The 9,888-nt window shown below is 59.8% G+C and overlaps 1 protein-coding gene across 4 annotated transcripts in view; it reads left to right on the plus strand.

Moving 5' to 3' along the window:
- The first annotated feature begins 3,758 nt into the window (after positions 1-3,758).
- The window catches only part of LOC128755487 (melanoma receptor tyrosine-protein kinase-like), a 9,854-nt gene continuing 3,724 nt past the window's right edge, over positions 3,759-9,888 (plus strand). Inside the window, exons 1-12 of one of the 4 annotated variants that reach the window (XM_053859098.1) lie at positions 3,759-4,081; positions 5,660-5,811; positions 5,872-6,076; positions 6,147-6,278; positions 6,337-6,405; positions 8,468-8,586; positions 8,650-8,791; positions 8,866-8,979; positions 9,066-9,192; positions 9,260-9,327; positions 9,616-9,706; positions 9,763-9,888. The exon at positions 9,763-9,888 is cut by the window's right edge and continues 74 nt beyond it. In XM_053859098.1, coding sequence (XP_053715073.1) covers positions 3,991-4,081; positions 5,660-5,811; positions 5,872-6,076; positions 6,147-6,278; positions 6,337-6,405; positions 8,468-8,586; positions 8,650-8,791; positions 8,866-8,979; positions 9,066-9,192; positions 9,260-9,327; positions 9,616-9,706; positions 9,763-9,888 — 1,436 coding nt within the window. In that variant the 5' untranslated portion in view covers positions 3,759-3,990. Of the gene's footprint in view, positions 4,082-5,659; positions 5,812-5,871; positions 6,077-6,146; positions 6,279-6,336; positions 6,406-6,451; positions 6,742-8,045; positions 8,096-8,202; positions 8,587-8,649; positions 8,792-8,865; positions 8,980-9,065; positions 9,193-9,253; positions 9,328-9,615; positions 9,707-9,762 lie in introns of those variants that run through there. The other 3 variants (XM_053859097.1, XM_053859099.1, XM_053859100.1) reach the window with 3 other exon arrangements.

Consider the following 9,888-nt stretch of genomic DNA (forward strand, 5'->3'; position numbering starts at 1 on the left):
GTGATCCAGACGCGAGGTGCAACAGAGCGGTGGTGCACAGCAACCTCCCGGGACCTTGACGAAGGCCCCTCCCTGGAGCCACCGAGGCTGTGGAGCCTGGCTGAGATCACCGTGAAATAAGCAGCACACAAGTGTCTTCACACAAACCACCTTCCAACATCAAAGCCAACTGACCAGCGTGTTGAGCGGGGACACACAGACTCCCCCAAACACCCCGGCCTATCCACCAGCTGAAACAGCCGGTCGATGGGGAATCCTTCAGAGCACAGAGGTCGCCAAGATGGTGTCACACCACTTTGGCTTCAATGAAATATCCTTGTTCTTCCAAAGATAATGGCTTCGTGGACAAGTGTTGCGCTTCACAATGAGAGCGCAGGATAAGGTAAGGTAAGGTCACTTTATTGTCAAATATGCTACAGTACAAGACATATAGCATGGATGAAATATCTGTTCTCTCAGACCTGGACACCACATAAAGATCACAGGCAGCAGGATACATGCAACAAAAATCATCCTCACATCAGTCCATCAACCACCGGGAGGAGCACCTAGCTCATGGCAGCATGGCAACATCCTCTGCCCCTGTGGATGGAGCCAAACGTGCCGGGGGCAGAGCAGGGAGGGAGTTCAGCATCATGACAGCCTGCTGGATGAAGCTGTCTCTCACTCTGCTAGTTGGTGCGCGGTGACTCTGGAACCTTGGCCCTGATGGCAGCAGCGTGAAGAGGCGGTGCGACGGGTGGGAGGGGTCTCCTGCGATCCTCAGGGCTCTCCGAGTGAGGCGAGTCTTGGGGATGTCCAGGAGGGATGGAAGCGGGACCCCCATGATCTTCTCAGCAGTCTTCACCACGCGCTGCAGGGTCTCGCGGCAGGCGATGGTACAAGAGACGAACCACACTGTGATGCAGCTGGTCAGAACGCTCTCGATCGTGCCTCTGTAGAAGGTGCACATGATGGGGGACGGAACTCCGGCTCTCTTCAGCTTCCGCAGGAAGTACAGGCGCTGCTGGGCTTTCTTGGCCAGTGCCGTGGTGTTGGTGCTCCAGGTCAGGTCCTGGGAAATGTGAACACCCAGGAACTTGGTGCTGGTGACCTGCTCCGCTGCGGCACCAGCGATGAGAAGCGGGGGATGCAGGACAGGTCGTCTCCTGAAGTCCACCACCATCTCCTTGGTCTTCTCCACGTTCAGGCGAAGGTTGTTGTCATCGCACCACTGGACCAGGCGGCTCACCTCGCTCCGGTAGTTGGACTCGTCGTCGTTCCTGATGAGGCCCACCACGGTTGTGTCATCTGCAAACTTAATGAAGAGGTTTGAGTCAGACACAGGTGCACAATCATGCGTTAGCAGAGTGAATAAGAGAGGACTCAGTACACATCCCTGAGGAGCTCCAGTGTTCATCGTGATGGACCCGGAGGTATTCCTGCCAACTCGAACCACCTGTGGTCTGCCTGTGAGGAAGTCCAGTAGCCAGTTGCAGAGGGGGGGGCAAGTCCCAACTGGACCAGCTTGAGGATGAGCTGCTGCGGGAGGATGGTGTTGAATGCTGAGCTGAAGTCCAGGAACAGCATTCGGCGCAAGAGTCTCTCGTCTCCAGGTGGGTGAGGACGGAGTGGAGAGCAGTGGAGATGGACCGGTATGCGAACTGGTATGGATCTAGAGCAGGAGGGAGAGAGGTCTTGATGTGATGCATGACCAGACGCTCAAAGCACTTCATGATGATGGGAGTGAGTGCTACTGGGCGGTAGTCATTATGGCAGGTGGGAGACGTCTTCTTCGGGACTGGAATGATGGATGCTGCTTTTAGGCATGTTGGAACCACAGCTTGGCTCAGCGAGGTGTTGAAGATGTCTGTGAGGACATCCGTAAGCTCCTCAGCGCAGTCTTTCAGGACCCTTCCCGGGATGTGGTCTGGACCCGAAGCTTTCCTCACGTCGATCCTTCTCAGCGATCTTCGCACCCTGTTCGGAGACAATGACAGTACCTGGTCTTCAGGGGTCAGAAGGATCTTCTGGGCTGGAGTCTTGTTGACTGCCTCGAAGCGAGCAAAGAAGTCATTCAGCTGGTCGAGCAGAAGAGGGGAGTCATCACAGGTCTGCGGTGAGGGCTTGTAATCTGTGATGTCTGGATCCCCCTCCACAGGTTCCTGGTATCTCTGCTGTCGCTGAACTGGTCTGCAATCTTCCTGGAATACTGCCGCCTCGCCCCTCTGATGCCACGTGCCAGGTTGGCCCTGGCTGCTCTCAGGCCCTCCTCATCTCCAGCTCTGAAGGCAGCGTTTCGAATCTCCTGGAGATCAACAGTGTTGTTGATAGTGGCTGCCTCTCTGAACCTGTTCCAGTCTGTGGTGGAGAAGCAGTCCTGGAGTGCTACAGATGATCCTTCGGGCCACACGCGGATCCTCTTCTTGGTGGGCTTTGTGACCTTCACCCGTGGCCTGTATGCTGGAATGAGCAAGACAGTGGTGTGGTCAGAGGCACCAAGCGGAGGCAGGGGGACTGATCTGTAGGCTCCCCTGTGCGCAGTGTAGACGTTGTCCAGGGTGTTGCTGCCTCGTGTGGAGACGTTTACATGGCTGTGCAGTCGTGGGAGCACACTCTTGGGGTCTGTAAGAAGGTCTGGTGATGACAAGCAGACTGTTTTACAGGGATTTTATCACCCTGCCGTGGCTCCGGAGCTCAGGCCTCCTGGACTCTGCTCTGACTCCTCTGGGTGGTGGGTGGGGTGAGGGACGAAGAGACGGTGCACATGTCCAACACAATGAAGACATATCACACAGATGTGGAGAGAGTACAGAGGACACGACATCTTCCAAAGAACAACTCAAGCTCCCAACAGAGCAGCAGAGCCGCCACATGAGCTGCACGTTTGGAAGCGTGACCGAGCAGGCAGCCCGCTCTGGAGCTTTGACTCCTCATGCCCACCTCTACGGCGAGTCACGTTCTCACCAGCCAGTCGCCAGCGCCCACAGGCCACACACCTGCACCACACTGCAAGACCATGAAGTATTTCACACCTCCGAGAGTAGAAAACAGATGGAGAGGTCCAACCTTCCATCCAGACATCCGCCGAGCGGTGACGTCACATACCGGAAATTGAACTCTAGGATTTCAAGGCCATTTCTACCACCTGTGTAGCCTTCATTTCCACAGAAGAGTCATCGAACACGGCCTTCTGTGGATCTAACAGGCAGAGAAGGAGACAGCCACTGCTCACCCGGGCCCTCCACAACACCACCTGGGCTCCTCAGAACCCCCACAGTCCGTCAAGCCTGGCAACACACATCAAACCTACTGCGGTGCTCTTCAGCAGTTCATGTCAATTCCAGGTGTGGTATTCCAACACATGAGATGCAGACATCTCACATCTCAAGCAACGGTCTGCTGCGATGCATCAGTGTCGATCGAGGCGATGATATGACTCCGGATGTCTTGTGTTCCTCCGCCAGGCAAATGCAGTATCTCAGAATGTCCATGGAGAACACACACGGGGGACATGGGACATGTTCCATCTGACTCTGCAAGAAGACCTTTGCAGCGCTTCCTCACACACTTGCGTCTGTACTCTGGAGGTCTTTCACCTGTGGTCGCCACCGTGGAGATGTGGGGGAGGCGGAGGGGGGTTCGTTGACGTCAGTTCAACTCATGTCAGACCAGCAGAGGGAGCCAGAGACCCGCATCTCTGCAGCCAGCCTCCCAACATCACTCCACCAGGGGGCGCCGCAGCACAGTGTTGTCTGAGTTGGCGGTCGATGAAAGTTTGAACCACAACTCACCCGTCAACTGCGCGCGCGCGCGCGCGTGCGAGCATGCTTCCCGTCGCGCAGTGAGTGCGGACCGACTGGACGAGCCGTCACCAGCGCCGGTTCTCGCCGAGTCCGGCAGCATCTTTGCCGATCCGAACCTCCGCCGTGGCACCGGGCGAGTCACGTGACCGGGGCAGAAGTCGGGAGACCGTTCCGGCGGTTCAAGTGGCGACACTGCGCTCGCGACATGAAGCTCCGCGGAGCCGAAGCGACGCTGCTGACGATGCAGCTGCTGCAGCTGCTGAAGGTCTGCCGGGGCTCCAGGACCGACCGCACAGGTAGGTGGCACTCCGCTTTCCTCCCACTGTCCAGCGGTGCGCGGCTGCTGACGTCATGGCGCCGTCACCTGACCCCGTCAGCTCGTGCCGGGCGTTCACCTGCCTCGTCTTCGCTTGTGGGGACCGGCGCTTGGCGCAACTCCTCCTTGTGAGGACCGTATGCCTCTGCGGGACCATTTGGCTGGCCGCCAAAAACCCAAGCCTCGGTTTAAGGATGAACTGGTCAGAACCCGGACTAGACTGGCTCCCAGTCTGGTCCGGGTTCTGACCAGTTCCGGGGGTGAGGCCGGGGAAAGGGTGATGACCAGGAGAGGGCCCCACAAGGTCGGAGAGGCAGACAGACAGACGAGCGTGCGTGCGTGTTCGCGTCAGGAGAGTTCAGTGGAAGTCACGGAAGCCAAACACGTCAACAAGCGACAGGCCCCCTCTGCCACCAGGGGGCGTCTGCCACGGGCGGTCACCCAGGTGCCACTCGGACCCCCTGAGTCCCGCGGTGGGTGAGGAATGTCGGGAATGATCGGCATGCACCGGAGGATTATCGAACTGCCGACTCGACAGGTTCTCGGCGCTCAAACCGGCCGGACGCCTGTGACGCGACGCCGCAGGAACACGCCCGCTCCGGTTGCCCTGACGACCCGTGCGCGACAGGACGGAACAAGTTCTGTGGAATTTCAGTTGCGACACGACTCGATGAAGACCTCAGGAAGAGAAGCCGCCGATCAACAGCACACGCGACGCACTGAACACGCGCCTGTGATGGGGCGCGCGATGACGTCACCGTCATCTGCCGTCGTTCAGCGGACGAGCTGAAGCTCCGACGCGCACACGCGCGCCCCTGTCTCTGTGTCCCTGTGAGGACCGCACCCTCTCCCAGACTGGGACCCAGTTGTTTACCCTCTAACTGAGAGTTGGATCTGTGAGGTCCAGCCAAGTGGGTCCTCATAAGACAGTGCTGTGAGTGAGGCTCAAGCACGCACACACGCACGCACCGACCTGAGGAATGTGACACGCTGAGTCAGCAGCGTGAGGGTCATCTCCGCCCGCTCTGGTAACACACCAGTGTGTGTGTGTGTGTCACAAGGTCAGTGTGTTTTGTTGTGACTCGTGTTGAGGAGCAAATGAGATTAGAACAGTTGAAGCATCCAGCGTCTGCGATTCTCCAGTCTGATGACAGTCTCACACACGCACACGAGCCTGTTTGTTTGTCTCCCCCTGAACCTCACCGTCTCAAACACTCGGCTGAAGTGAACCTTGACTCTGAACCAGACTGGAGCCCAGTTAGAATCACCCAGCTGTGTGAACCCTCAAACTGAGGCTTGGCCAAGTCAGGAGCGGCCAAACTGGCAAACTCACACAGGTCCTCACAAAGACAGAAGCACAAGAACACACGCGAACACCCAGCACTCAGCTCTGTCGATGAAGCGCTTATGGACGCGGCTGAAGCGAGTGTCATCGACTGCGGCGCGTTGTCCTCCGCCTGGCTGAGTGTTTGCTCAGCCGTGACGAAAGGTCAGGCGCCGCCTGCGCCAGAGGTGAGCGACACCAGGGTCATCACTGCGCCCCCTGCTGTCTCCTCAGTGTGCCAGGGCACCAGCAACCAGCTGACGCTGCTGGGCACGCCGGACAACCACTACCAGAACCTGCGGCGCATGTTCTCCAACTGCTCGGTGGTGATGGAGAACCTGGAGCTCACCTACACGCTGGAGCACCAGGACCTGTCCTTCCTGCAGGTGGGTCAGCTCGCCGCCTCTGGCCGCCGCCCGCTCTGACCCGCCTCTGCTTGGCGCCAGGCCGTGGAGGAGGTGGGCGGCTACGTGCTCATCGCCATGAACGAGGCGCCCGTGGTGCCGCTGAGGAACCTGAAGCTGATCCGGGGTCAGAACCTGTACGAGGGCCGCTACGCTCTGCTGGTCATATCCAACTACAACAGGAACCAGTCGTCGCCGGGCAACTACAGCGGCGGCCTGAGGCAGCTGCAGCTCAGCAGCCTGACAGGTGAGGCGCCGCCGCCGCCACCGCCGCCGCCGCCGCCGCTCGCTCCCACGCCGCCTCTCTCCTCCCACAGAGATCCTGAGGGGAGGGGTGAGGATCACCCACAATCACTTGCTGTGCAACGTGGAGACCATCCAGTGGTGGGACATCCTGGAGCGGTCGGCCGAGCCCCGCCTGCTCCTGCAGCACCAGCGCCCGCCCGCCTGTGAGTGAGAGCCCCGCCCTGGCCCCGCCCTCTCACCCACCCCCCGCCTTGCCTGCAGGTGCCCCGTGCCACCCGTCCTGCGTCAGCGGATCCTGCTGGGCCGTCGGAGCGCAGCACTGCCAGAAGCGTAAGACCCCTCTCCCTCCCCTTTCCCCAGCCAACACATGGCTCACCTGAGCCAGGACCCTGTCAAATTTGATCCTCCAGTTGGGATCCAGCCACGTGTCCCCACGTGTCAGCTGCAGTCTCAGGCTGGGTCCCAGCTCTGACACTGGGCTCAGTGGAGTGTGTCCCAATCCTCCTCAGAGCCAGGACCACTCTTCCTCTGGTCTTGACTTCCTCTGGTGTCACACGTCAGCGAGCCACATGCTCCGCCGTGTCCCACAGCATAGGCTCCGCCCATTTCTTCTCTGCTGGTTCACCAAACCAAGTCAGATGATCAGCGCCAATGCAAGAGGTTACATCACAGTGGAGGGAGCTTCACAGTGGAGGGAGCTCCACAGTGGAGCTTCACAGTGGAGGGAGCTTCACAGTGGAGCTTCACAGTGGAGGGAGCTTCACAGTGGAGGGAGCTTCACAGTGGAGGGAGCTTCACAGTGGAGGGAGCTTCACAGTGGAGGGAGCTTCACAGTGGAGGGAGCTTCACAGTGGAGGGAGCTTCACAGTGGAGGGAGCTTCATAGTGGAGCTTCACAGTGGAGGGAGCTCCACAGTGGAGGGAGCTTCATAGTGGAGGGAGCTTCACAGTGGAGCTTCACAGTGGAGGGAGCTTCACAGTGGAGGGAGCTTCACAGTGGAGGGAGCTTCACAGTGGAGGGAGCTTCATAGTGGAGGGAGCTCCACAGTGGAGCTTCACAGTGGAGGGAGCTTCACAGTGGAGCTTCACAGTGGAGGGAGCTTCACAGTGGAGGGAGCTTCACAGTGGAGGGAGCTTCACAGTGGAGGGAGCTTCACAGTGGAGGGAGCTTCACAGTGGAGGGAGCTTCACAGTGGAGGGAGCTTCACAGTGGAGGGAGCTTCACAGTGGAGGGAGCTTCATAGTGGAGGGAGCTCCACAGTGGAGCTTCACAGTGGAGGGAGCTTCACAGTGGAGCTTCACAGTGGAGGGAGCTTCACAGTGGAGGGAGCTTCACACTGGAGGGAGCTCCACAGTGGAGGGAGCTTCATAGTGGAGGGAGCTTCACAGTGGAGCTTCACAGTGGAGGGAGCTTCACAGTGGAGGGAGCTTCACAGTGGAGGGAGCTTCACAGTGGAGGGAGCTTCATAGTGGAGCTTCACAGTGGAGGGAGCTTCACAGTGGAGGGAGCTTCACAGTGGAGGGAGCTTCACAGTGGAGCTTCACAGTGGAGGGAGCTTCACAGTGGAGGGAGCTTCACAGTGGAGGGAGCTTCATAGTGGAGCTTCACAGTGGAGGGAGCTTCACAGTGGAGGGAGCTTCACAGTGGAAGGAGCTTCACAGTGGAGGGAGCTTCACAGTGGAGGGAGCTTCATAGTGGAGCTTCACAGTGGAGGGAGCTTCACAGTGGAGGGAGCTTCACAGTGGAGGGAGCTTCACAGTGGAGGGAGCTTCATAGTGGAGCTTCACAGTGGAGGGAGCTTCACAGTGGAGGGAGCTTCACAGTGGAGGGAGCTTCATAGTGGAGGGAGCTTCACAGTGGAGGGAGCTTCACAGTGGAAGGAGCTTCACAGTGGAGGGAGCTTCACAGTGGAAGGAGCTTCACAGTGGAGGGAGCTTCACAGTGGAGGGAGCTTCATAGTGGAGGGAGCTTCACAGTGGAGGGAGCTTCACAGTGGAGGGAGCCTCACAGTGGAGGGAGCCTCACAGTGGAGGGAGCTTCATAGTGGAGCTTCACAGTGGAGGGAGCTTCACAGTGGAGCTTCACAGTGGAGGGAGCTTCACAGTGGAGCTTCACAGTGGCGGGAGCTTCACAGTGGAGGGAGCTTCACAGTGGAGGGAGCTTCATAGTGGAGGGAGCTTCACAGTGGAGGGAGCTTCACAGTGGAGGAGCTTCACAGTGGAGGGAGCTTCACAGTGGAGGGAGCTCCACAGTGGAGGGAGCTTCACAGTGGAGGAGCTTCACAGTGGAGGGAGCTCCACAGTGGAGGGAGCTTCACAGTGGAGGGAGCTTCACAACCCAGTGCTCGTGTTAGGGGGAGGAGTGGGACGCAGCCTAACCCTTGTTTCCTCAGTCACCAAGCTCCACTGTGCGCAGCAGTGCAGCCACAGATGTCATGGACCCAAACCCAGCGACTGCTGTGACGAGCAGTGCGCCGCCGGCTGCAGCGGTCCCCGCAACACCGACTGTCTGGTGGGTGCGAGCAGGCGCAGGCTGCGGTGGCTGAGTGCTGAGAGCGCCCTCTGCTGTCCACAGGCCTGTCGGCTGTTCAACGACGACGGCACCTGCAAGAGCGCGTGTCCTCCTGAGAAGCTCTACGACTCGCAGACCTTCCAGGTGGTCCACAACCCCAACGCCAAGTTCACCTACGGAGCCACCTGCGTCAAGACGTGTCCACGTACGGCGCCTGCCAGCCCGGCCTGGCCCTGTGCCGCCCGGCCCCCGCGGTCTGACGCCTCTGCTCCTCAACAGACAACTACGTGGTGACCAGCGGCTCCTGCGTCCGGACCTGCGGCGCCGGGACCTTCGAGGTGGAGGAGGACGGCGTGCAGCGCTGCCGAGCCTGCGACGGCCCCTGCCCCAAAGGTCCGGCCAGCCCGGGGGCGTGAGGGGGTGGGGGTGGGGGAGAGAGGGTGTTCTGACGCCAGCGCACCTGTGTGTGTCTGTGGCAGTGTGCGACGGCGTGGGCGTGGGCTCGCTGGCCAACACCATCGCAGTCAACGCCTCCAACGTGGAGTCCTTCAGGAACTGCACCAAGATCAACGGAGACGTCTTCCTCATCGAGACCTCCTTCACCGGGTGAGTGGGGCTCGCTGGCTGTGTGGGCGGGGCCAGTGCTGACCGCCAGTCTGTGCCTCAGAGACAGCCACTACAAGATCCCGCCCATGGACCCGGCCAAGCTGGACTACTTCAGAAGCGTGAAGGAGATCACGGGTGGGTGCGGTGCGGCTGCGAGCGTGTCCCACCGGCCACCGAGCGGTGACGTCACGTACCGTCTCTTGTTTCTGTCATGTGACAGTGCGCCAGAGGAAATTGAACTCTAGGATTTCTAGGCCATTTCTGCCACCTGTGTAGCCTTTATTTCCACAGAAGACCCTGTTGGTCATCCTGTCACGTGACAGAATCAAGAGCCGGTATGTGACGTCACCGCTCGGCGGCCGGTGGGACACGTTTGGTACCTGCACCGGCTCTGACTCCGCCCCCCCAATTCCCCACCCCCAGGCTTCCTCCTGATCCAGTCGTGGCCCCACAACCTGACGTCACTGTCTGTCTTCGAGAACCTGGAGATGATCCGCGGACGCACCACCAGAGCGTGAGTGACATGCCGGCGCGTGCGCGGCGCCCGCTAACGTGGCGCGCGTGTCTCAGGCAGCACAGCCTGGCGGTGGTCCGAGCCCCGAGCCTGCAGTGGCTGGGCCTGCGCTCGCTGCAGCACGTGAGCGCGGGCCGCGTCATGCTGAAGGACAACCCGCAGCTGTGCTACACCAGCCAGGC

Source organism: Synchiropus splendidus, chromosome 3, assembly GCF_027744825.2.
Source record: "Synchiropus splendidus isolate RoL2022-P1 chromosome 3, RoL_Sspl_1.0, whole genome shotgun sequence".
Lineage (NCBI taxonomy): Eukaryota > Metazoa > Chordata > Actinopteri > Syngnathiformes > Callionymidae > Synchiropus > Synchiropus splendidus.